At 58.1% G+C, this 27,332-nt stretch overlaps 1 protein-coding gene across 1 annotated transcript in view; it reads right to left on the bottom strand.

Moving 5' to 3' along the window:
• IGSF9 (immunoglobulin superfamily member 9) overlaps positions 1-26,461 on the bottom strand; it is a 53,858-nt gene extending 27,397 nt beyond the window's left edge. The window contains exons 1-7 of the mRNA XM_065573843.1: positions 26,322-26,461; positions 25,047-25,453; positions 23,691-23,882; positions 10,434-10,586; positions 5,062-5,213; positions 1,901-2,018; positions 1,290-1,431 (exon numbers count right to left, since the gene is read on the bottom strand). Of these exons, the coding sequence (XP_065429915.1) occupies positions 1,290-1,431; positions 1,901-2,018; positions 5,062-5,213; positions 10,434-10,586; positions 23,691-23,882; positions 25,047-25,104 (815 nt within the window). The 5' untranslated portion in view covers positions 25,105-25,453; positions 26,322-26,461. The remainder of the gene's footprint in view (positions 1-1,289; positions 1,432-1,900; positions 2,019-5,061; positions 5,214-10,433; positions 10,587-23,690; positions 23,883-25,046; positions 25,454-26,321) is intronic.
• Between the last annotated feature and the right edge of the window lie 871 nt (positions 26,462-27,332).

The following is a 27,332-nucleotide window of genomic DNA, read 5'->3' as shown; positions in this document are numbered from 1 at the left end:
GTGAGCCAGTGGATGTGTGTGTGGGGGGCAGTGTGTGAGTGCACAGGTGTGGGTCAGTGAGTGTGTGTGTGTGGGCAGTGTGTGAGTGCACAGGTGTGGGTCAGTGAGTGTGTGTGGGGGGGGCAGTGCGTGAGTGCACAGGTGTGTGTCGGTGAGCCAGTGGATGTGTGTGTGGGGGGGGCAGTGCGTGAGTGCACAGGTGTGGGTCAGTGAGTGCATGGATGTGTGTAGGGCGGGGCAGTGTGTGAGTGCACAGGTGTGGGTCAGTGAGTGCATGGGTGTGTGTGTGGGGGGCAGTGTGTGAGTGCACAGGTGTGTGGATGTGTGTGTGGGGCATCAAGTTTAGGCTAGAAATTAGACAAAGGTTTCGAACCATCAGAGGAGTGAAGTTCTGGAACAGCCTCCCAAGGGGAGCAGTGGGGACAAAAAACCTAATTGGCTTCAAGCCTGAGCTTGATAAGTTTCTGGAGGGGATAGTGTGATGGGACTACCTACAATGGCATGTAGCCCATCTGCAACTGCTAGCAGCAGATCTCTCCAATAGCCAGAGATGGGGCACTTGATGGGGAGGGCTCTGAGTTACTACAGAGAATTCTTTCCAAGGAGTCTGGCTGCTGGGTCTTGCCCACACACTCAGGGTCGGAAAGGAATCCCCACCGCCATCAGATTAGCAGAAACCCTGGGGGGGGTTCACCTTCCTCTGCAGCGTGGGACAGGGGTCACTTGCAGGTTTAAACTAGTGTAAATGGTGGATTCTTTGTAACTTGAAGCCTTTAAACCATGATTTGAGAACGTCAGTAACTCAGCCAGAGGTTATGGGCCTATTGCAGAAGTGGGTGGGCGAGGTTCTGTGGCCTGCAGTACTTAATTTGTGCCAAGCAGTTCAGAGCCCCGGCGCCTCTGGGCCTTGGCAGTTCCTAGCCCCGGCACCTCTGGGCTTGCTGTATCAGTTATGAATGTGAAAAAATTGCTTGGGCCCCAGGAACTCTTTCATTACAAATTAAGCAGTGGTGGCCTGCAATGTATAGTATAGATGAGCATGTTGGTCCCTTCTGACCTTAACATCTATGAGGTGTGTGCTTGTGTGACAGTGTGAGAGTGCAGTGAGTGTGCGTGTGGCGATGTGAGCGCAATGGGTGTGTGCATGTCAGTGAGTGCGCAGGTATGGATGTGTATGTGGACGTGGAGTCTCCAGCTCCCTGCCGCAGCTCCTGCCCATCCCCACAAGAGGCCGTTCTGCCCCTGCCCGCTGCCCCCGTGCCACCCCCTTGGCTCCCGGCGCTGTGTACCTGAGGTGATAGACGTTGCTGCTGCCCTGGAACCAGCTGTAGGTGAGGTTGCCAGGGTAGGCCTCGGCTTGGCATGCCAGGAAGGCATCCTGGGTGATGTTGACCGTGATGTTCTGTGGTGGCACCACGATGACCGGTGGCCCTGGCACACACAGGGCACAGAGTGAGGTTCTGGGCAGAAGGGGGCGCCAGCTCGTTCTGACAGGGAGGGGAAGCGCTGACTGGACCAATGGGACATGGGGAACAGATTCCCAGAGAGGCTTCAATTCCTCTGCAGAGACTCGGAGAGGGGAGTAAGCAGGGTCTGGCTGCGGGGGATGTGGGGGGCTAACAGGGCCTGAGGGGGAGGGGCAAGGGGGAGGACTACCCCGGCAAGATCCTTCTTTGGGTCAAGTGTGTGCAGAGAGAGGCCACGTTCTGCTAGCAGACTCCCACATCTCACTGCATGTGCGTATGTCCGGGTGTGTAAACACATGCACACGTACCCAGCTCCTGCTCTGACAGGCTGGTCTCTGCAGTGGAAGGTAAGAGGTGCCCAGATGACAGGACCTCACTGACTATAGAGATTGCCCCTGATCAATCAGGAGCCCCAGAGATAGCTCCCCCCTTACCTTGAACCAGCAGCCGGGTGGTGTGGGTGACAGAGCCTTCCTTACTGGAGGCATGGCACGTGTAGATGCCAGTGCTGGCCCGCTCCACGCTGGTGATCCTCAGCGTCCCATTGCTCACCTTTGAAGGCACAAGGCAGTACAGGCGGGAGTGCAGGGAAGGATGTCCTCAGGCACCCCCAGCCTAGCAGCAGACCAGGGGTCGGATTTATGAGCTGTACAGGCCATTTCAACATCCCAAGAGAATTCAGCTCCTGAATCTCTTGCCTTCCCTAGGCTCACAGTGCCAACCCCAGCACGGTGCTGCGAGATGGGGCCAGCATTTCACCTCCCCTTCCCTGGTGATATTCTGTCCTGTACAGAAGTGTTATGTTGCCCAGCACAAAAACACAGCTACCTCTGGGACAGAACATCGTGGCTGTTTAACAGCAAGATGACACAGCAGCTCAGGACAAGAAATGAAGAAGACTCCTGTATCCAACTGAATCTACAGTGTGGGTTAGAATGGGAGGCAGAATGGAAGTGTGACAAAATGGGAATTATTTGTATGACCCCTGTGTGTGCCTCAGTTTCCCCTATATTTGGCATGGCTACCCAGTGGGGTGGGGGGGGGAGGACTACATTTGCTCTCAGGGCAGGCTAAGACAACTCAGTCTGGGTGGAATGAAGAATCTGTTAAGGAAATGGCTGAAACCGACCCAGATCAACAAGGAGACCAGCAGGGAAGCTGAGCAAAGAGCCCAACTGGAGAACAAATGACTGGAAAGTGTGAGGTGAGGGGATAAGTGCTGGCTCCTGGAGGAAGCTGGGAGCTCTCTGACCTGGAAACTGACTGGGGAGGTCAGACAGAGACAGAGACAGCCTGAACATGGGCTTCACTACAGCGTGGCTGGGCTCTGGACTGACCAGAAGGGCTTCTTGTCTCTGTGCTGACCTACGGCCTCTCGCTGTTGTGTTCCAGCTGACTGATAAACCCGGCTGTTTTGGAGATGGTGTGTGAGCATCACTGGGATTGCTGGGTGAGGTGCATTAATCCCTGCAGAGTGGACAAGTCTCTCCCAGGAGTCTGGCTCAGTCGACATGCCGAGCAGAGCTCACAGTGTGAAGCAGGAGTGCTGGAGCCCGGAGGGTCAGTTTCAGGTGGTGACCCTGAAGGACCAGTGAGACCCTTGGGAGCCTGGCCCCTCGAAGGGTTTCCGCCAACAGACTGAGGATCTGTGATAGGAAGCAGCCAAGACAAGCTGGGATGCGTGTGGGTCAGCATGGCTCCCAGCCAGCTCTTGGGATAAAAACTCTGGGGCCCCAATGACCCCAGGTGGTCAGGGCCTCTGCTTCCTCACTACAGCACCCCGGGGTCGGTGCTGACTCAGAGGGGACAGCACCCCCTACTGCTCCCCACCCCACTCCTCACACCTGAGCCTGCTCAGCCTGTCAGCTAAGGGAGGCACTGACCACGGGGCACCTGCTGCAAAGCCCCTGGCAGTTTGGATGCCATTAAAGCCATTGTGGCAGAGGCAGGGTCAGTGGTAGTGGCAGGCAGCCTGCCAGCTCTGGAATGGGGCCTGAGAACACTTCACCTCCCCTTTGGCAGAGCGGCCTACACTCTACAGTTCCCAGCATGCAATGCTCCACACTGAATTGTGTAGTCATAATCCTGCAGCTCAAGATGGAGCAGTGCATGTTGGGTCCTGTAGGTTCTCTTTCTACCGATAAGGCCAGCAACCATCTCTCCTTTTTATGCAAACTAGGTAGTGCCTTCCAGGCTGCCAACAGTCCCTTATTACAAGGGACGTCCCTTATTTTTAAATCTGTGTACAACAAGATCAGGAGTTGCTGAGCACTGCAAAAAGCAGCAAGAAATACCTTTGGCGAATGTAGGTGAGTACTGCTTAGTATTAATACTAATAATATCGGGAAGAGAGGTGGGGCGGGGGTGCTAAGAAAACCGTCCCTTATTTTTTAAATACAACGTTGGCAACCCTACTTCCGGCCCCTGCACCCTTTAGGCTGCACTTGCCTGGCACAAACAAGACCCTTTGCTCAGCCTGGGGGGTGCCCGGTGATGCAGCCCTGCTGGCTGGAGCAGGTAGCGCCAGCAGAGAACTGTGGTTTAGAGCCCTGCAGTGGGACTAGGATCCCATGGGTCCCGCAGGACCCACTGCCGTAATAGGGGGAGTGGGTAAAATGTACTTTATTGCAGGCGGGACTGGGTGGGCAAAAAAACCAGACTGTGGGAATTTGCGGGAAAACACTAAATCTCTCATCAGTGTGTCAAACAGAATTTCAGCAATGTGAAGCAAGTTTTTCTTTTTTCTTTCTTTCTTTTTTTTTTAATAAAGGTTTTAATACTTAAATTTAAGCAAGGGATAGAAAGCTATGTGATGTCTATTATAGCAGGAGTTTTTCCCCCATGGTTTAAGCAAGATTTGTTTTATTCTTTTAGTGATAAAATTATGTCTGAATTCTGTTTATATAGATATCATATATTAACTGACCATTGGGGTTTTTTAGTAGCACGGGGGAATCCGTCTCTCTTGAGGGATTTGCAGGATCTAAGGGTTTTTGCAGGTGGGAGCAAGATAAAGGTATTGCAGGGCGGGATGGGAGCAGGATTAAAAAATAGTCCTGCCGTCCCTTCTTCGCCAGCCCCAGCCTGGAGCCGCAGAAGGTGAAGGAATTTCTTGCCTGTTGCAGAGTGGCCACTAGGGGTCAGTGTGGTGTCAGGACAGGAGAGCCTTGGCCACGCAGAATGGCTCTCCCTACTCTGCCCTGCTGGCGGGAGAGGGGATTGTGGCCAGTGCCTGGGGCAGGTGGCCTGTGGGGACTGGCCCCACCCTGGTTTCTGTGCTGAGCTGGGCAGCTCTGGGGCAGGCAGAGAGGGGCCCATGCCTCAGGGGCTCAGCTCAGGCCTAGGTCTCCGACAAAGCAGGCCCTTGGTGCACTTTCGCCCCCCCCCTTCCCCCCCGGGCTGGGAGAACTCTGCAGTGGTGACAGGAGGATTCTCCTCCCCACACAATACCACCCCTCTGTCTGCATGAGCCCCAATCCACTCTTAGCGCTTGCTGGGGGAGGAAGCCCCAAGTGAGCAGCACTTGGGGAGATGCAGGAGACAGCCTGGGAAAGCTCCCTGATCTCCTCCCTCTCTGGGGCTGCCCCTCCCTTACCTGCACCTTGTCTCCACTCTCAATGGCCAGGTCGTTTCTCTTCCAGACAATGACTGGCTGGGGGCTGCCGACGGCTGAGCAGGTGAGACTCAGGGGTTCTCCGTCTGGCACCTCGACAAGAGCTGGCGGGGTCCCTACGAAGGTGGGGGCAGCTGCGGAGAGGACGCGGAAACAGTGCTTCAGAACCAAGCTGCTGGCCCCAGGGCAAGCTGGGCTCCCTCATGCAGCCACACCAGCTGGTTCTGCTGCAGAGAGCCCCAGGCACTCGCTCTGCTTAGTCCTGGTGGGCCGGCAGCACAGGGCAGGGAGTGTGATCTGAGGGTCAGAGCCAAGGGCTAGGAGCTAGGACTCCTGGGTTCCGTTCCTGGCTCAGGGAAGGGGTGCTGGGAGGGTATGGACAGGGGGCGGGAGATCTGGAGTCTGATCCTGTCTGTGGTGCTGGCAAATTCCTTCCTCTCCCTCCCCTCAGTAACCCTGCCAGCCTTAGTGCAGTGTTGTGCAGGGAGCGTGTAGGGAAGTGAGGAGCAGAACGGGGCTGAGGACGGACTGGGGGCTTCACTGCAAGTGCTGAAAAAAATAAACTGGAAAAAGTTCGATTCAGCCCAAACCGAAACTGTCAACACCAAGAAACATCAGCGAATGGGAAAAGTCGACAGATTTGTTTCAGGGTTAACAAAGTCTGTTGTGCGACATGGAATGAGACTGTTTGTTCCCAGATGCTTTAAACTTTTTTTTTTTAAAATAAAAGCAAAGGAAATGAAGGGCCAGATTCCCAAACGAAGGGCCACAGGAGGAGCAGCCCCTTATAACCTTAAGCAGCCTGAGTGACCCTGATGTGTGGAGAGGAGGGGGGAGGGGCATGTGTGCACACAAGCTTGAAGAAGTGAATGAGCCAGCCTCTAAGTCCCTGGAATCCCGAATTCCAGGAACACTGCGCTCATCCCACCCCCGCGAGGGGAGCTGGGGTCAGGCAGCCCCTCAGGAAAGTGAGCAGCTGGTGCAGACACATGCCCTGCCCCTGCTGTGCACAGTGGGTGCTGAACACTCCTCCCGCGGGAGTGCAGAACACTGACACATGCGGTGCACAGCCGTTGCTGGTGGCACCAGCTGCGGGGCAGGGCCTGTCTGCAGGGAGATGGCAGACTCCTTGGGGCAGGGCCTGTGTCCATTGCACTCAGCTGTAGAGTGCCCAGGGCACTGTCCATACTACACCCAAGACCCAGCCTGCATCCAGGCGCACAGCTCTGCTGGTCCTGATGGGTCCGGGATTGCTGGGCCCTGGGACAGCCGCTGGGTTTCTGTGGCAAAGGGGAGGGGAGGCACAGACTGTGCCAATGCCCCGTGGAGAGCAGGGCTCGCTCTCTTGGGCCTGTGCTGATGGCAGGGTGCCTGCAGCCCCCAGGCCAGGGCTGCTGGGCTGAGCCGGAAAAGAGGCATTCGGGTACTTCCTCTGCCTCCCCAGCTGGATGGGATGGGAGAGCCCACAAGGCATGAAGTACAGGGTCAGGGTTGCTCCTGCAGGCCAAGGGCAGGGAGGGACCTGCCCTGGGATCCAGGCCTCCAAGTCCCCACCCCCTGATGCTATAAACGGAGAGGAGGCTCAGCACAAAGGCTTATTGTGTGCTGCCTGGGGTCCAAGGGTCAGGGCCCACCCCCTTGGAGGTTTAATAGTTAGGCTGGGCCTTTTACAAGTGTTTACTCAGGAGGGCGGATTTGAGTCCCTTTACAGGCTTCTCCGGGAAGGCCTATGGGGAAGGGGAGCGGAGGTCAGGGCCCTGCAGGCGCTGTCTCTGCTCCACGGACAGTATCCTCAGGCCAAGGCAGGATGATCCCCTGCGGCTCCCCCACACACTTATGCTGAGTTCCTTGGGCCGCACAGAACTGGAATGGGACCCTGCAACCCAGCCATGGGGCCCATGTGCTCAGATCCAGTGTGGAACGCTGAAACCAAGGGCTGTGATGGCAACATCCCCAGGGCTAGCGCTGCCAGTGGGCCCAGGACATTTACAGCCACACGTCCACCAGGGGCCACTAACGGGGGCTGCGGAGGGTTCCCAGAAGAGTCTCAAGTTGGGCTTCCAAGAACTGAGGCCCCCCAGTCTGGGACCATGTCAGAGCACTTTGGCCTTGAGCCCTGGCCAGGAGTTTGTGTGTTTTCACGTAAGGAGGCTGGGGACACCACGTGGGCAGTGCAAACTGGGGTGGGTGCAACCGGCCAAGCACAGCAGGACCCCTGGGCTGCTTCCTGCAGACCCGTTGCCTGGGCCCCAGGAGGTAACCAGGCCTCAGTTGGGGGAGAGTCCAGCCAGGCGCTTGCCCCGCTGCTCCTCAGCTCATGGAGCAACAAGCTGCTTGCTGCTCTGCTAATGTGCTTGGCACGGAGGGGAAAAGTGGAGCTTTCGAGGAAGGCAGCTGCCAGGGTTTCACAGAGGCTAGCGAAGGCAAGAGGGGTGGGGGCTGGACGGGGGCCTGCCTCGCACTGCTGCTGTCCCCCCCGCCCCGTGTGATGGTCTCACTCTACTCGGCTGCATTTACCCTGACCGTGTGCTCATTCTGCTCAGGGCTAAATGAGGAGCCCAGGGCATATCCGTGGGAGGGGATCAGGCCCAGAGCGTACCCAGGGGAGGGGTGGAGGGAAAACTGGGCCCAGAGTGTTGGGTTAACCCAGTGTGGGGAGGAATTTGGCCCATAGTGTACTCGGAGGAAGGAGGGGGGAAACTGGGCCCAGAGCATACTTGGGGAATCGGGGGGTGGGGGTGAGGATCAGACCCAGAGTGCAGCGGGCGGGGGAGGGACGACAGAGATCAGACTCAGAGCATAGTGTGTACCCAGGGGAGGAGAATCAGACCCAGAGTGCAGCGGGGAAAGGGGGGCAGGGAGCAGAGATCAGACCCAGAGCATAGTGTGTACCCGGGGGAGGAGAATCAGACCCAGAGTTCAGTTGGGGAGCGGAGATCAGACCCAGCGCATAGTGTGTACCCAGGGGAAGAGAATCAGACCCAGAGTGCAGCGGGGGTTGGGGGGCGGAGATCAGACCCAGACCATAGTGTGTACCCGGGGGAGGAGAATCAGAACTAGAGTGCAGCAGGTAAGGCTACCATATTTCAGCAATCAAAAAAGAGGACATGGGGTGCCACCCTAGCCCTGCCCCCTCCCACTTCCTGCCCCCCCCCAGAATCCCCCTACCTGCCCCCCCCAACTGCCCCCAGGACCCCACCCCCTATCTAAGTGTCCCTGCTCCCTGTCCCCTGACTGCCCCAACCGCTCTCTACACCCCCTTCTCCCGACAGCCCCCCCAGAACCTCCGACCAATCTACCCCCCCCATTCCCTGTCCCTTGCCTGCCCCAATCGCTCTCTACACCCCCTTCTCCTGACAGCCCCCCCAGAACCCCCGACCAATCTAACCCCCCCGTTCCCTGTCCCTTGCCTGCCCCCCCCCCCAGGCCGAGGGAGAGCTGCGGGCTCCACGTGCAGCCAAACACTGTGGCGCTGCTCTGCGGGGGAGGAGGGAGCGGGGGAGGGACTCTGGCTGCTAGAGGCCCCAGTGGCTGAGAGCGGCTTTCAATCAGGCCCAGCCGTCCAATCAGCCAGTCCGCACTCTGAATGAGGGGAAGGGGGAAATCCGGGACATTTCTACCTTATTAGAAATCCACCCCGGATGGCCATTTAAAGCTAAAAAAGCTGGACATGTCCGGGGAAACCCGGACGGATGGTAACCCTAGCAGCAGGGGTGTGGGGAGCGGAGATCAGACCCAGAGCATAGTGTGTACCCGGGGGAGAAGAATCAGACCCAGAGTGCAGCGGGGGGTGGGGTGGAGCAGAGATCAGACCCATAATGCAGTGTATCCAGGGGAGGAAAATCAGACCCAGAGTGCAGTTGGGGAGCGGAGATTAGACCCAGAGCATAGTGTGTACCCAGGGGAAGAGAATCAGACCCAGAGTGCAGTGCGGGGGTGGGGACCGGAGATCAGACCCCGAGCATAGTATGTACCCAGGGGAGGAGAATCAGACCCAGAGCAAGTCCCTAAGGGACAGCACAAGTGAGGTCAGGGAAGAGCTGAAGGAGGGAAGGGCAGACGCGAGCACCCTTCCTGCCCTGCCAGAAGCTAGCTCACTGCTATGCTTCTCTGTAAGCAGCCTGGTGCCTCCCCTGCCCTCCCAGCGTAGGCTTCAGAGTGAGGGTCACACACGGCTGGTAAGAGAGATTTACAGCAGGGGGGAAAGGGGAACAAGGCCTGCAGAGAGCAAGCCCTGGGCAGCACCAGGACTCCCTGCCACGGCCCAGCCCAGCTCACGCTGCTCCTCAGCAGCCCTACACACGTCGGCACCAACCATGCCAGCCCCACTGCCGTTAGGACACGCCTTGCTGCCAAACCAGCCAAAGTGGGGAGAGGTGTGAAGTCTAAAGCTCAGCCCCGTCCAAATGCAGACGAGCCTGCACCCCCAGTGTCCCCAGCACACTCAGCCCTCGCTGCACCCTGCCCGTCCGGCCCCACCTCCATCGAACACCATGTCACAGCTGCTTCGAGTCTGCCACAGGGGTTGGGAGGTCCCCCCCCACCCCATTCCAATACAAGAACTGGGATCCAACACCCGCAATCCCCCTGGAACGCCAGAAGGCCCAGCCCGAGACACGGCATGGGGCCACAATGGCCCCAGCAGGCCCTGCCCAGCACTGCCCCCTGCCATGGTGCAGGCAGGCACCCAGAGCACTGCCTCAAGGAAACCTAGGCCCTACGTAGGGGAGGCAATGCCTCCTTCACACAGAGCTGGGGAGACCAGTGCCAGTGTAGGTACCTACGAATGCCGTAATAGCTGCTGGTGCCAGGCAAATTTTATGCCCAGCATGGGGAGGGAGCGCTGGTCATGCCCCAGGGCACCCCTGCATGGAAGAAGGCTGGACACTCCTGGCACGGGGACCTAGAGTGCCCTGTCACAGGGGAGGGACTGGTCATGCCTGGAACCAGAACCCAGAGACCCCCAACACAGACAAGGGCTGGACCCAGAGTGCCCTGGCACAGGGACAGGGGGTGATCATGCCTGGCATCAGGACCCAACATGCCCCAGGAAGGGGGGATTTGGTTTCACTGGCACCAGGACCCATAGAGTTCTGGCATGAGGGGCAGGGGGCTGGTCACGGCTGGCACCGGAACCCAGAGTGTCCCTGCATGGCGGAGACTGGTCATGGTTGGCACCAGGACCCAGAGAGCCCCTGCAAAGGGAGATCTGGTCACAGCCAGTACCAAGATCCCAAGTGTCCTTGCATGGGGGAGGCTGGTCACGGCTGGCACTGCCTCTATCTCTCCCTGTCTCCCTATGGCACTGCCCGGCCTCCCCACCAGAGCACACCGACTCCTGGCCTGGCACATACAGTTGACAGTGAGGTGGGTCCAGGTGCCATTCTGGAACTCGTCGTCATTGCTGTGCCTATCTAGGAAGAGGACACGACACTCATACCAGCCTTGGTCCTCGGCACGCAGGAGGTCGATCCGCAACGAGGCGCCTTCCTGGATCCGCACACGACCTGCCAACACAGAGCCAGCCTGTCACTCAGAACACCGAGCAGCTTGGGGGCAGTGCCAGGCACCAGCAGGGGAACACCCCCTACCTGAGGGCAATTGCCTGGGCCAGCCGTGTGCTGGAGGGCACATGCCCAGCCTGCGCCAACCCCTTCTGTGCAGTATCTCACAGCCCCCTAGGCTCCGGAGCAGTGAGCTCTATCCAATCCCCACTCAACACATCCTGGTCTCCCCCAGCACAGCAACCCAGCTTCTTCCCCACAATCTTCCCCAGCCCATCCAAAGGGGCCAGCTGGCTCCTGGTCCCGGCTGAGGCCCTACAGCTCAACTCCCTGCCTCCTGGCCCTGCTCTTGCTCCCGGCTGGGGTGGGGGAGCTGGGAACTGCCAGGCAAACAAATGCCTGTCTGGGGACCGGGTTGGAGGACAGATACACAGACCCAGCATTAGACACATCGCCGCCGGCCCAGCGGGGCAGGAGGGGCGAGGTAGCGGGGGAAGGGAGATGCAGACAGGGGGCTTGGGGCAGAGGGTCTAACGAGGGGCCCCAGAATCATCCCCAGCTCCATAATCCCCACCTGGGCCAGCTCCCGCCCCTAGTACTGGCCTCTCTACCTGCTATGGCGTGGGAGCCCCCGGCTGCAAGTCCTGCAGATTGCTGAGTGCCTCCTCCCCAGCAGCTCCTGCCTCCTCAGGGAGCACCCTCCAGCCCCCTTCCCCCACTAACCACCAGTGCCATCCTCGGCCTGCCCCTCCCCCTCGCAGTCCTTGCTAACCCCACCTCCCTGTGAGCCTGAGGGGGCCCCCCAGCAAGCTCTTCCTCCTCGACCTGCCTCAGCTCTGGCCAATCCACTCTCCCCTGCCCCCCCCCCATATCCCTGGAGCCCTCACTGAACCCCTGTGAGTCTGAACATCCCCTTCTCCACTACAGTAACTTCTGCCTCCCCCAGGATCTCCCCTCCCCCAGCAGTTCCCACCCCTGCCAGCCACCTGAGCTGCTGGTTCCCAGCCCGACCCCATCTCCCACCCAGCCTCCCCGTGGGGGTTGCAGGCCTCAAGCATTGCGTCCCAACCTCCCTGCTCCCGAATACACACCCTAGGCTGGGACGGGACTTGGGCCTTTGGTGCAGGGGCTGCCCTCAGTCCCACTGTTTGGGGCTGCAGGACGCCCAACTGGTGGCCCAGTGCACAGCCTCTTTCATGAGCAGGAGGCTAAGAACCCTAAAGAAGCAGCAAATGCAACCCCCTAATCCCCAGGGCTATTATCAGAGCCATAATCGGCTCAGGAGCGCAGTGGGCAGTTGGCTCAGCGCAGGGGCTGTGATGCACTGCGTGTACACACACCCTGCTACGTATGGCTACACCCGCCCCCCCCCCATACACGTAGTTACCCCGCTGCTACTCGCCACCCACACCAATACACACTGCTACACCCCCCAACACACAAATATGGACACTGCTACACCCTCCCATACATAGTTACTCCAATACATACTGCTAAACACACCCCGCTAGACGCTGCTACACATCCTCCTGATACAGGTAGCTACCCAGCTACACACCGCTACACTCCCCGACACACACATATGGACACTGCTACGCCATCCCATGCAGTTACCCCAATACATGCTGCTAAACACCCCCCGCTACACATCCTCCTGATACAAGTAGCTACCCCCACTACACACCCCTACACAAATACAGACTGCTACATCCTCCTCATAGTTACCCCAATACACACTGCTACATTCCCGATACACACGCACCCCGATACATATACCCACACACACCAACATCTTATCCATCCATCGACCCAACACACACACATGCACAGGTACAGACATATACACACACACCCTAATATACACATACTAACACACACCAGACACCTTGTTCACTTATACAGACCCGTGTCTTTATGCTCACACACTGATATGCACACACATACAGTACAACTCAATAATACATCATTGGCATGACAAGCTACACAAGTATCAGAGTGGTAGCCATGTTTTATGTACACACCAGGATCCCTACACACATATACCTACCTCTACCTGCACACACCCATATAAACATGTATGAGCACACACACACTTTCTCTCAACATAGGTCACTGCTCAACTATCCCTCATTTCACACCCACACGGGCCTCCCCACCTTGCAGTCTCTGAGGCTTGTCCATTTGAACGATGGTGCTGACTCAGGCTGCAGGGGTTCATAGAATCATAGAATATCAGGGTTGGAAGGGACCTCAGGAGGTCATCTAGTCCAACCCCCTGCTCAAAGCAGGGCCAATCCCCAGACAGATTTTTGCCCCAGATCCCTAAATGGCCCCTCAAGGATTGAACTCACAACCCTGGGTTTAGCAGGCCAATGCTCAAACCACTGAGCTATCCCTCCCCTGCCCCAAGCCAGGGCACACCCCAGAGCCCCACGAAGCTTCCAGTGTTACAGGTCATCACCCAATCAATCCCTCTCCTACATGGAGGTGGGCTCTGTACTAGGCCTCTGCGGTTTGAGAGGAACACTCTGCAACATGGGTTCACTGCACAGTTCACTGAGAAACACTCTCCACCACCTCAGCACAATCCCGCCACAAGACTCCCTTGGCCTAAAAAGCTATCAAAGGTCAGGTCCACATTACAAAGTTTTGCTGGCACAGCCGTGTCTGTTAGGAGTGTGGGGTGGAAACCATCCTACACCTCTGACCGACACAGCTGTGCTGGCAAAAGCCCCTGCGTAGACAGAGCTATACTGTCCAAAAAGTCCTTCAATGGGGTAGTTCATTTGGTTTGGGGAACTGAGACTAACAAAGTTACCATAGACAAAAAAGGGGAAGGGATGCAGATTTGAATAAGTAAAGAACATATCAGAGATCTTCTGACCAATCTGAATGAATTCAAATGAGTGGGGACGGATGCTATTCACCTGAGAGTGCTGAAGGAATTAGCTGAAGAAATCTTGGAGCCAATGGCAAAAATGTTCACAAATTCATGGATGACAGGAGAGGTCTTGGAAGCCTGGAGAAGGGCTAACGTAGTCCCCATCTTTAAAAAGTGGGAAAAGGAGGAGCCAGGGAATTATAGACCAGTCAGACTGACCTCAATACCTGGGAAGCTACTAGAGTAACATAAAAACATTCAATTTGCAAATACCTGGAGAATGAAGGGGTGATCACTAGCAGTCAGCATGGATTTACCAAGAACAAATCATGCCAAATTGACTTGATTTCCTTCTTGACAGGGTAACTCTTTGGTGGACAAAATATACCTGGATTTCAGCAAGGATTTTGATGCAGTCCCACATGACATTCTGATAGATAAGTAAGCTGGAGAAACGCGGGCTTGGCAGAACTACCATTAAGTGGATATATAATTGGTTAAACCAGGGGTTCTCAAACTTCATTGCACCCTGACCTCCTTCTCACCACAAAAATTACTTCATGAACCCCGGAGAAGGGACCGAAGCCTGAACCTACCCGAGCCCCTCTGCCCCAGGTGGGGGGTCAAAGCCTGAGCCCCACCACTCCGGGAAAGGGGACCAAAGCTAAAGCTCAAGGGCTTCAGCCCCAGGCAGGGGGCCTGCAACCCGAACCCTGCCACACAGGGTTTCGGCCCTGGGCAGTGGGACTTGGGCTTCAGCAAGTCCAAGCCAGCTCTGGCGACCCCATTCAAAGGGGGTTGCGACCCACTTTGGGATCCCGACCCACAGTTTGAGAACCACTGGGTTAAACAATCGCATTAATGGAATGATGTTGGAGAGAAGTGAGGTCTCAAATGGGGTTCCACAGGGATCTGTTCTGGGTCCGGTGTTGTTTAATTCTTTACCAATGACCTGGATGTAAGACTAGATAGCATACTGATCAAATCTGCAGATGACACAAAGCTAGAGGGGGTTGCCAACACTTGGGAGGACAGAGCTAAAATTCAGCAGGATCTTGATAAAATTGGGGAACTGGGCTACAGACAACAAAATGAAATTAAACAAAGATAAATGTAAGGTGCTACACGTAGGGAAGAAAAAGCAAATGCACAAATCTGGCCTGGGGGATACCTGGCTTGGCAGCAGCACTGCTGAAAAGGATCTGGGAGTTGTGGTGGATCACAAACTCAACAGGAGTCAGCAATGCAAAACTGTTGCAAAAAAATCAAATGCAATTTTATGTTGCATTAACAGAAGCATAGCATGCAAGCCACGGGAAGTGATAGAACTCAGCACTGGTTAGGCCTCAGCTAGAGTAGTGGGTCCAATTTTGGTCACCAGTGTATATAGAGGATGTAGAGAAACTGGAAAGGATCCAGAGGCAAGTGACAAAGATGATCAGAGGGATGGAATGCAAACCCATCTGAACAAAGGCTGAAGGAACTGGGTATGTTTAGTTTGGAAAAGGAGATTAAGGGGGGGGACACGATAGCTGTCTTCAAATACTTGAAAGGCTGCCATAAAAAAGATGGAGAAAAGTTGTTCTCTTGTCACAGAGGGGAGGACAAAAGGCAGTGAGATCAAATTAGAGCACAGAGATTTAGATTAAATATCCGGAAAACCTTCCTAATGGTAAGAACAGTAGGCAATGGAGCAGACTGTCCCAGGAGGTTCTGGAAGCTCCTCCACTGGAGGTTTTCAAAAAGAGGCTGGAGCCATCTGTCTGGGATGGTTTAGACACAACAAATCCTGCATCTTGGCAGGGGGTTAGACTAGATGACCTTTGCAGTCCCTTCTGACCCTATGATTCTAACCCTCGACTGGCAAACCCTTTCTAGTGTGGCCACAGCCAGCATGTCAGAGAGACCCCAGTCACAGGGCTTAGATGTGCACCAGGAGGGTGTCCTGCTGGGTTTGGGGTTTGTGCCCATTGCTGATCTAGTGGCAGATTGCTACATACTCCCCTGGCTTTCCCCACCCCCCAGACTTGCCTGCACTCTCATGAACATGTGTGTGCTCACCAGCCCTCTGCCCCAAGCCTTACGCTCACAATCCCCTCTCAGGCTGGGTACACACCAGCATTTTGCTGGGATTCCCTGTCCCTGCACCAGCCCCTGTGCAGGGTTGTAGTGATAAACAATGAAGTGGCTAAACTAACCTAAGCTAAACTCCACCTCCCCAAACGAGAAGTGGGTAAACTCAGTTTACCCAAGTTTACTCAACTCCACGACTGGACTTGCCATGGCGAAGGGCACCAGCATAGACCAGCCAGTAGCGCATTAACTGCCACGTGGCCTAACCCTGCTCAGAGCAGGCCCAGGTGAGTCGGTCATTCTGGTATGCCTAGTGCTCCCCCAGCTGCGACTGATTGCCAGAGGGGCTGCACCTGGGGGAGCTGAGGCAAATTGCCAGTGAGGACAAGGGGCCAGATCCCAGCCCTGCTGTAACGGTGCCCAGTGCAGGTGCAGCACAGGCCCAGTGTCCCCTTTTCTAGCCCCTCGCAACTGCCTGGCAAAGGGGAACATGCTCCAGCAATTCTGGTCTGCAGCCTGGGTCAATTAGAGCAGCTCCTGGGACTGTCCATATGTAGGCCCAGGGCTGCCTGGAATCCAGGAGACCCCTTCTTCCCCATCCCACTCTGCCCTTTCTGTGCCTGCCTGCTGAGAGGCCGGAGGGGTGATGGGTATCACACATGGGGCAGGGCCAGGTGGGGGTGGGTAGCAGAGTGGGGGGGGGAGCTCCAGGGGAATCCCCTCCCCCATCCCAGAGCAGCAGCCAGGCTCCTAAACAAAGGCCCCATTGGAAGGAACTAAACCCTGCAAAAAGACTGCAGTGGGGACCCCTCCCCGATCCCTTCCCCCAACCCTCCATAATCCCCTGCACTGGCTCTGCCAACTCCTTCCCCCTCATTCACCAAGAGGATTGGCAACAAAACATCATTGACCTTAGCAACCCCAGCCTCCCATTGCTTAGCAACCACTGTTCAAAGGGCTACAAGGGAGGCTGCAGCTCCTCCCCCCCCCCCCCATTAGCTGCTTCTGTGTCTAGCAGCAGGAGTGGCAGGTCAGGGCTGTGCTGGGAGAGGAGGGCAAAGCACGGTGGCTGAGGGACGGAGGACTAAGATCCTGTGTCTTTGGGCCTCTGGGCAGGGAGAGTGACTCCCGGTCCCCAGGTCCCCACCTTGGTTTCACAGGGAGCCTGACTAGCAGCACATGGGAGCATGGAGGAAGCAGCCTTCCAGGAGGCAGCAAGAGTCATGGCCTGCCCCAGGCCTCACCAGCAGCAGCTGCATCCTGAGTGATTGCCTTCCCCTGCTCACAGACCCAGGGGGGCATGCCACATGTGGGGGTGTATATGAGATTCTTCCTGGCCCATCCAGCTGCTCCCACCAACGGCTGGAGCTGTTTGAAAAGCGCCACATGGGAAATGTGGCAACGGGACTGAAATCCCAGCCTGACCTCCCTGGTGAAACCACAGGCGCTTCCCCTTGGCAGGCCCCACCCCCACCCCGCCCCGCCCCTAACTCACCCCCACCCCCCAGGGAAGATTGAAAATAAGCAGCCAGTTGCCATGGGAACAAGGGTGTCATTGAGCAGCTCCAGGACTCTGCCCTGGGTGCAGCGCCCTCCCCACCCCTCCCCTCAGCACAGCTCTGTCCTGGGCCCAGCCCCCACCCACCAGCACAGCTCTGCCCTGGGCCAGCACCCTCCCAGTCCCCCTCTTCCCACCATGGGTCTACCCTGGGTCCAGCCCCCAGCCCTACCCCCTCCCACCAGCATGGCTCAGTCCTGGGCCCAACACCCTCCCCCCAGCACATCTCTGGGCCCAGCACCTCTGGCAGCACCCCCCACACACACACTCCCAGTGCAACGCTGCCTTGGCCAGTGACCTCACAGCTGCACCCCCTCTGCCCTTAATTGGGTCCCTCTGGTCAGTATCTATCCAGCCAACCAGCTTTTCCATGTGCCTGCCACCAGGCTCCCTCCATGCACTCTAAGGGTAGGTCTACACTTACCCGGTAGTTCGGCGGCGAGCGATCGAACTTCTGGGTTCGACTTATCGCATCTTGTCTGTGGACCGAGGTAAGTTCGAACTAAGGTACTTCGAACTTCAGCTACGTTATTCACGTAGCTGAAGTTGCGTACCTTAGTTCGAATTAGGGGGTTAGTGTAGACCTGGCCTATGAGTCAAAACAGGCTCATCTCTTTCCCTCATCAGTACCAGGAGAGGGACTCTGCAAACCTCTCGCTGCCCTCCCCTGGGTGGCCCTCCCCAGTGTGGCCAACTGCAACTTCTCCCGAGTTGCGTTGCCGCTGCGCCCACAGGAATGGCTCCTGGAGCATGCTGGGGTGGGGAGGAAATGTGCTGTTGTTGCAGTCACTATTGGGAGCAGACACACCCTGTCAGTATCCCAGTCCACCCAGAAATACATCATCCCCCCCACATGGTCTCTGCCGCTGGAGCACGCTTCCATGCATGGCACTGCACCTGCATTGGGGCTGATGCACACAGAATTACTGAAGTGCAGCCACCTCTGGGGAGGTGGCAACTGGTCAACACAGCAAACATTTAGTGTCAAAAGGAATTGCCTGGGATCTTGAACTGCCTATACAAAGCAGACAGAACTCAAGGCTTTTAAATCCTCCTCCAAGAGACCTACAGGTCCAGGACCGTGCCCAGGGAGGATGAGGCATTGACAGGTTGGCATTGCATTATGGTTCCAGGGAGCTAGGCCAAGCCAGGCTCTCAACCAGTGACAAACATGCCTGTAGCATGCTGGGAGCCTTGGCTAGGCTCTCCCGGAGGGGCCCCGCAAGCTGCTGTGCTTTCAGGCCTGGCCAGTAGGTAGCATCGGGGGAGCCCCTCACTGCTGTAGAGATGCCTACGAACAGCACTGAACCCTGCTTTCCAGGGCCCTGGCGAGACCCCTGGCCTCAGCAGCTCACATACCAGGAACAGCAGCCACAGCTGCAGGGAGAAAGGAGCCAGTTCCGAGCCACAGGCTGAGTGGAGCAGCTGGGGCAGCTCTCCAACCAGGGAACCAATAGGGCTGGTGGTGCCGCTGGATCCCAGAGCCCGGCCAGCCAGGAATGCCTTCCACATCCCCAGAAACCAGACCTCAGGGCAGACTTGGAGCCAGAGGCCTTGGAGAGGTGTGGGGAGGAAATAGTTGATCTCCACAGAAACTAGGCCAGAGTACAGGGAAAAAGGCAATGCGAGACCATCTCCCAGCCACCAGTGAGCACCAGGAGGCAGAGACCCCGCCCCCAGGCTGGGGAGGTGCACACCTGCCCAGCAGTAACCTGGCCAGCTGCTACAGTCCAGCCCCAGCCCGGAGGGCAGCTCAACCACCCAAACCAAGGACAGAGCAGTACATGATGGGAGCAAGCCCCTAAATATTAACGTGCCACACTCCTGCTCTGAAGATTGGCTATTCAAAGTAGTATCTTGCTCCTCGGCAAATCGCTCCCTTTATCCAGGCATCAGAGTCCCATCAGCTCCCTCGTTAGCCCTGCAGAGTCAGTTCAGCCACAGGAGAGGAGCTGGATTCCAGTTTGGCTTGTGCTTCAGCCTGGCAGTGGGGATGGGGTTAAAGGCATTAGGAGACAGACAGGTGGAATTAGCTCCATTGGGAAGGCAGAGTCCTGCTGGGGGATCTGAGAGTGGGACTCGCCCAGGAGCCTGGGGGCAGCACTCCATACTTGTCAGCTGAGCAGCAGAGCTGGGCCAAGCTTTTCAGATAAATAGTTGATATCAACTCCCCCCACCCCCACCGCAGTGTCTCTCCCACACTTACAGCTGGCTGAAATATAATGATCATTTTTCACCTAAATCCTCCCCACCTCAACCCATGTTGCAAGCTGCGATTTCTGTGAGTGCAGGGCCACCCTGCTGGCCACAGGCTTTTCTTGGTCTGCATTTTGGTGTCCAAGACACCAGCTCTCACTGGCCAGCTTGGGCACAAGAGGGATTTACTTTTTTTTATTTTTGCTTTTGAAACAAAGTCCAGCAATATTTTTGCGGCCAGCCCTGCTCACGCTGGAGGGATACTCCTGCTATAGCTTGCCAATGCAGCCTTGCCTGGGCAAAGTTTGGGTGCCCCAGCTCTGTCCCACCCTGCCCCCTGCAGCCTGGCTGTAACAGATCTTTACTGGGATGTGGTTTGTGTTAGCGTCACCAGTCTCTGCCCTGGTCTGCAGGGCTGTCAGTCTCCAGCCCCATAGCCAGCCCTCCCACTCCGCCCCAAGCCAAAGCTTTCAGCATTCCCTGCAACAGGCACCAATCCTTTCCCTTTCATTAAGAGAAGATCCTGTTGCTCACGCCTCTGCGTTTGCAAAGAGCCCCGAAAATCTGCCACTGTTCCACTTTAAATACCCTCTGAGTAGGAGAACATCCCACTCCCACGCCACTGTCCCCTCTCCAGCAGCTTCGCTCCAAATCCCACTCCGCCCAGTACTGCCAATTAGCAGCTTTGCCGAAATCCCCTCCCCAAGCTCAACCTTCAAGTGACCCACCAGGCAGGGCTGAGTAGGCAGCGCACACAGCCCCAGGGCTCCAGCAGCAGTCAAGCCACAAAAGTGTGGAGAAAGGCTGGCTCAGCCCCAGTGTGAGTGTGAGTGTGTGTGTGTGTGTGTGTGTGGGGGGGGTGTTAGAGGACCGTTCAGACACAGAGATCCTAACCCAGGGCTGGCCTGAGAGAGGGAGAGGGTGTGTGTGTGTCTGTCCCCGTGTCTCCCAAGGAGATTTTAGTTCGGTTTGTCCCCAAATACTGAGCGACTCTCGTAGCTGCGATTGGCTGGGGCATGAACAGGCAGGACGGTGACCAGTTCCATGGTGTTGTAGGACTTAGTCCTCTCCTGTATGGGGAACTGTCTGGTACTCAGGGAAACAAGGGTGGGGTGGGGAGCAGGGCATATTGGATATACAGGGTAGGTGCAGCTAATGGGCAGCACTGTGATATGAGGCAGCATGGATGAGGCAGAGGAGTGTGACACAGACAGTGCGCATGGGGCAGGGGCTGGGATACAGGGGCAGTGTGGATGGGGCGGGGGGCTGTAACACAGGGCAGTGTGTGTGGGTAACAGAAGCCAGGGATGGGAGAGCTGTGAAGAGAAGCGCAGATGGGGTGTGGGGATGGTAACAGGAGCTGGGGGCTGTGATGCAGGTATAGTGTAGATGGGGTTGGGGGGGCTGTGACTCAGGAGGTGTGCTGTGACACAGGGCACTGTGGATGGGGCAGCTCAGGGGTTGTAACAGGAGCCAGGAGGCTGTGAAGAGAAGGCGGGGGGGGAGGGTGGTAACACAGGGACCGGGGGCTGTGATGCAGGAGCAGTGCAGTTGGGGAAGGGAAGGGGCTGTGACCATCACACACAAGTCCACGCTCAAGGTTGTGCCAAGGGCTCCCATGGGATCCCAGCTCATCCCCAGGAACTTCCAGGAGGCCCAGGTGGCAGTTGGCTCCCAGGCATGAATTCCCCCCGGCAGCAGCAGGCCCCAGTTGGGATTATGGGATTAGAATGGAACAAAGATCCCAGGAGCAGCGTCAATCTGACCTCTGACCCTAGCAAGAAAGAGCCTTTGTGTGGCCCAGGCCCGAGGCACCAGCTCCTGCGCACAGCACAAAGGGGCCAGCGGCTTGTTCAGGCCTGGACCTTCATTTGATGCCTGCCCTTCTCCCAGCAGCCCCAGCCCAACGATGCCCCCGCAAGGTTCTGTGCTACAGGTAGTCCAGCTCCCCTTGTGGCCTGCTGCGCTGTTCTGGAGCCGAGCCCCCACAACGCGGGTCCTTGGCAGCTCTGGCTGGGGACGGGCAGGGCAAGACGCTTCCTCCTGGTTCCCCCTTGCCCTGTGCCGAGCAGGATGCATGCACATTAGGCAGCAAGACAGACCAGGAGAGACTAGTACACTCCGATGCAAGGCAAAGATGTACCACCGAGCCACTGAAACACTCCCACTCCAGTGCAGACGATGCCGTGCATGGACACGGGCTCAGAGCCTGGCAGTGCACCTTTCTCACGCAGCCCCAGACAGGCCTGTTCCCAGGCTGGAGGGAGGAGAGTCTCCTGGCAAGCAGAGGCCACCAGCACATCAATGAGGGGAGGGTCAGGCTATGGGAGTTTCCTGCCTCAGCAGGTGCTCATTATTGTGTGCACAGCCCCATCCCCACCCCCACACTCAGCCATCGGCTGGGCTGTGTGTGGCGGAGGCCAGATTTGCCTCCCTACCCACCTCAGCACAGAGCCTTAGACATAAGAGGGTGGGGGAGGGAACCCTGCCTGGTGCCATGCAGCCCCTCACACACACACACACCGTCCCCCCACCTCCTCCACACTCCCATCCCTACCAGCGCAGAGGGTCGAACCAGTCAGTCCAAACTGCAGGGACGGACCCCTTCACCTCCCTGCCTTGCCCCATGGCCATCCCTTCCCTCAGCTGCTGTGGGCAGGGGGAAAGCCCTGCCTGCTGCACCACGCAGCCCATGGGGGCGTGACTAATGCAGCCTGACAGCAGCAGCCCTGGGCTGGGGCCCAGCTGGGGGGGGCGGGGAGGAGTGTGCGGGAGGCAGAGCACTAGTGCGCTGTACATACAGGAAGACCCAGAGCAAGTCCAGCACAGGGAATGCCATGACCTCACCCTCCTGGGGCCCGACCAGTCACTAGATACTGCAGTCATGGGAGGGAACCCAGGGCTCCTGCCAGGAAACTCCTCTGGGCCCCAGGGTGGGATGGAATCGGCTCGCCTCAGGGAAGGCAAACACCATGCAGCTGTGTAAGGCCAGCCCCCGGACTGCACCTCAGCCACTGGATCCCATGCCACAGAACCAGCCACTGCCCCACTGCTCCCCCATTGCTGTGTCCCACCTAGGGAGCTTCCAGCCCTGAGACATGCCAGCATGTCCTCTGCTACATTCCACCCTGACAGACGTCTACCCTGATATACACCAGTGTCCCCTCAGCCACCTCCCAGTGCCCCCGACTTCCCCTACCTCCATATACACCAGCATCCCCTCAGTCACCTCCAAGCGCCCCCAATTTCCCCTACCTCCATATACAGCAGCATCTCCTCTCCTACGTCCCAGCCCCACCAGACTTCTCCTGCCCCAATATACACCAGTGTCCCCTTCGCTACGTCCCAGCCCCACCCCCGACTTCCCCTACCTTCATATACATCAGTGTCCCTTCAGTCACCTCCTAGCGCCCCCGGACTTCCCCAACCTCCATATACAATAGCGTCCCCTCCATTACGTCCCAGCCCCACCCCCAACTTCCCCACCCCGATATACACCAGTGTCCCCTCCACTACCTCTTAGCCTCCCCGGACTTCTCCTGCCCCGATATACCCCAGCATCCCCTCCGCTACGTCCCAGCCCCACTCCCAACTTCCCCACCCCGATATACACCAGCGTCCCCTCCATTACGTCCCAGCCCCACCCCGATATACACCAGCATCCTCTCCGCTACGTCCCAGCTCCATCCCCGACTTCCCCACCCAGATATACACCAGTGTCCCCTCCGCTACGTCCCAGCCCCACCCCCGACTTCCCCACCTCGATATACACCAGTGTCCCCTCCGCTACGTCCCAGCCCCACCCCCAATATACACCAACATCCCCTCTGCTACATCCCAGCCCCCCCGGACTTCTCCTACCCCGACATACACCAGCGTCCCCTCCGCTACGTCCCAGCTCCACCCCCGACTTCCCCACCCAGATATACACCAGCATCCCCTCGGTTACGTCCCAGCCCCACCGGACTTCTCCTGCCCTGATATATGCCTGCACCCCCATCGCTACGTTCCAGCCCCCCCCCCGACTTCCTCACCCCGATATACACCAGCGTCCCCTCTCCTACGTCCCACCCCACCCCGGACTTCTCCTGCCCCGATATACACCTGCGTCCCCATCGCTATGTCCCAGTCGTCGTCTCCCCCCGACTTCACCACCTCGATATACACCAGCGTCCCCTGCGCTACGTCCCAGCCCAATTTCCCCACCTCGATATACACCAGTGTCCCCCCCGCTACCTCCCAGCCCCACCCCCGATATACACCAACATTCCTCTGCTACGTCCCAGCCCCCCCGGACTTCTCCTACCCCAATATACACCAGCGTCCCCTCCACTACCTCCCAGCCCCCAGGTCCTCCCAACGGGTTCACCTTTCCACTGCTGTCCCAGCATGCACTCACCTACGTACTCCGGATCGACGCGTGGGGAGTAGAGCCCAAACTTGATGAAGATGGGGAGAAGGAAGCCAAAGCGGACCCACTCGATCACGTAGAGATGGGGGCGTGCCTCCTCTGCATTCAGGAGGTCACAGCCCAGGATCACGCTCTCTCCAACACGCCCAACCACAGCCTGAGACTCCACCTGGCCGTTACCTGCAGGGCCAGCACAGAGAGATTTCATGCTCATGGGGACGATGTCCCATGAGCTGCAGCTCACGGTCTCCAGTGGAGCCCCTGCTATGTCCTGGAGCTCAGACACAGCACCAATGGGCCCCGCATCAGCCAGCCAAGCCCCACAGGTGTCCAGGTTATGCAAGGAGAGCCAGTGTGCCCTGCCCAGCCCAATACCCTGCAGCGAGGCAGGGCCCATCACACCCAGCACCCTGGGCATGGTGCTCTCAGAGCAGGATCCAAAACCCTGAGAGGGAACAGCTCCTGGGGCCATAAGTGACTCCTGGAGGGCGCCTCACACTGCTCTGCTGAGGACGAGGAAGCGTCATGGGGTGCAGCTCACGCTCCCAAAAGGCAGGAGAAGGTGAGAGCTAACACTGCATCCTACCCAGCTTTGCCTGGGGCCCTGGCTTTGCTGTGGGTGCCACAACAACACAGTGCGTTCCATCCCCACATCCCAGCACCATTCACAGAGGAAGGGCACCATCTTGGCCCCCCTTTTTAGAGCTCTGCATGGATACAAAGTTTGTATCTGCATCTGATCTGCAAACATGGTCCGTGGATATCCACATCTACATCGCTGCACAATGCAGGGCCGAAGGGAAAGGAATGGAATAAGTGTGTGTGGGGGGGGTACTGCATCTCCCACCCCAAACCCTCTGCAGCAGGAAATAACTCTCTCGAACAGCCCTGCAGGCTGCTTGCTGGAACTCTAGGGCAGGGGCAGCGCAAGGGGCCCTCAGGGATCCAGTCGTCATGGTCAGTGAGATTGGACATCCCCAGTGGAGCTCCCTTAATGTAACCTGCTGCCTGAGCATGTGGGCAGGGCACCCTCCCCCCCCCCCGCAAGGGGTGAACGTCTGGGATTCCCTCCCACCCCCTCCTCTTCGGCAGTTCAGCAGCATCACTGTCTCTGCTCTCCATGAACATGGTCCCCCAGAGGAACATTAGCCTTCTTTGCTGCTCTAATCATGACTTCATCAGCTCTTGCACCTTCCCCACTGCACACCCCAAGCTCTGGGGCCTGATCAAATCCAATTCAAACCCACAGAAAGGCTCCATTGGGTTCAGTGGCTCCGGGTCAGGTCCCTGGTGCGTACAGCTGTGGACAATACACAACACAGCATGCCATGTGCACTCGCTTACCTTCAGCAAAGTTGTTGGTGAAGAGGCTGAAGTAGGCAATCCATAAACACCAATTCATAGCACAGCTCCCCCGACAGCCGCGTCGCACCACCTGTCCCAAGTCCTCCGGCTCGCTGCACTGCCCAATTAGAGACCAGGCTGGGGGTGGGGGGCAAGGACCAAATGGCTGTGCAATGGGACAGAAGGGTCTGGTGTCCCCCAGGTGGGGCCCGTTAAGGCCAGGAGTGCAGGAGACTCCTTGGCACCGTTCCTAGGTTCTGTGCTCTGGTTGCCTGATGGGAAAGTGCCGCTCCTCAAACCAAGAGCCCTTGGCTAGCACAGACCGGGCGCTGCAGTCCAGGCAAGATCCAGCTTGTCTCAGCTCCCAGCTGCCTCTCCTGCGGGCTATGGGGAGCTCGAAGAAACACCTAGGAAATAAACCAGCACAAAGCCCTTAGGGAGCAGCTCACCAGCTGGGCTGAGCAGAGGGGCCAGGAATCCCAGCATGTCCTGGCCTCAACTAGACACAGCATAGCCAAGCGCTCAGAAAGCATCTGCCTCCCATTTGCACCCCTTTCTCCCCCTGCTCTGTTAATAGCAGCATGGGATGCAGGGAGTTGCTAGCCTTACTTCCAGAGAGTCCCTCTGCCCCTCTCTCTATCAGCCAGCTGCCTGTGGGGGAGCAGGAGGGGGTCTGCAAAGGGAGATCCTTGACTACAGCTGTTTCAGCCCCCCCTCCCCAGCTCTCCCCTTCCCATCCCAGCTCTCCCCTCCCGTGCCTTCTTTCATCCTTCATTTACTCTTCTCTTTTCATCACTTCTCTCTCACGCAGTTCCCCCAGAGTTTGTGCCCTTCTGGATACAGCAAAAGCCCCCTTAGGGACAGGCACAGAGCCCTCAGCCAGTCAGCCCCTTTGGGTATGTTACCTATCCCCAGCCCAGGGACCCCTGGATATGGGGGTGGGGGGAAAGCCCTGCTCCTCCAGTCCTCTGGCGGCTGGGAGCCTTTGCATTCTGCTTTGCTGGGGCTCTTCCCAGCTGATGACTCCATTAATAAGAAGCACATGCCCAGCAGGAACCTGTGCAGTGCCCGCTCAGTGCCCTGGTGCAGCATTGGACCCACTGCCCTCGTGCTGGGACCTGGGCATACAGCCTGGCAGATCCCGACAGGGGAGGCTCTCGTTGTCCTTTGCCACCAGGACATTTTTCTGCCAGCCCCATTCCCTGTCCCTGGCATTGCCAGGGCCCAGTGCTCCTGGGCACATGCAAGGGGAGCAGCGCTGAGCAGAGCTCCTACCTGGCCGCTGCCTTTGTTCTAGATCCCGGATCCGATTGCCATGCAGGGCCCCGAAGGGAGATTTCCTTCCCTGCTTTTATGCGGAAAACAAACCAACTTTCTTGCGGGGATCGAATGTGCCTGCAGCCAACGGCAAAGTCCAGCCTCTGCCCACGCCCAACCACCCCCGCCCCGCCCCACTGCCATCGCCGGTGCAAAACATTCAAAAACAAACACTGTGGCGTCTGGCGCGGGCAGCCCCCATTGGCCAGGCTCGCCCCCCACCGCAGCCTCTTCCCTCGCACCTCCCTGTGTTCACCCTTCCCACGGGATCGCAGCGGCCGCCCCGGCTGGGTCACAGACGGCGAAGCGGAAGCACAGAGGGGGCAGTGGGAGGGACAGAACCCAGGAGTCCTCCCAACCCTCATCCCTGCTACCTGGAGACACCCCCCCCCTTCCCCCGCGAGGCCCAGAATGGAACCCAGGAGTCCGGCCCCAGCACAACCGCCTTGCGCCCCCCGGGTACCTGCACGCGCGCTCGCCATGGGCACACAAGGCTCCTCCGCTGGCACCGCGGCGCCCCGCGCACCCCGAGCGCTAGCGCAGCCTCAGCGCCATGGTCCGGTCGCCAGTCCCCCCGGCCTGCGCCCGGACACGCTTCGGGACCGGCAGGGGCCTGTCCCGGGCACCCGCATCAGGCGGGCAGCGAGTCGGCGCCGCGCGAGCTCCCGGGGCCCCGGCGCTCATCCCCAGCCCGGGCCGGCTGCTTCGCTGGGACGCGCAGGAGGGAGCTCGTCAGGTCCCCCGCGGCCCCGATCCCGCCAGCCCGCTTGGAACCAGCAATACAATAGGGGGCGGTGCCTCCGCTCCCCCACAAGCCGCCCGTTGCCACGGGGACAGCCAATGCCCTGCGAGAGCTTCGGGCGCCCTCCGCGTCTCCAATCGCCGGGCCCGCCCGGCCTGCCTGCCGCTCCGGGAGCGGGCGGGGTACGTCGGTCCCGGGCTCCGCCTGGTGTCCGCGTCCGCCCTGCG

This window comes from Chrysemys picta, chromosome 20, assembly GCF_011386835.1.
Source record: "Chrysemys picta bellii isolate R12L10 chromosome 20, ASM1138683v2, whole genome shotgun sequence".
Lineage (NCBI taxonomy): Eukaryota > Metazoa > Chordata > Testudines > Emydidae > Chrysemys > Chrysemys picta.
This window is presented reverse-complemented; position numbering and strand designations above follow the sequence as displayed.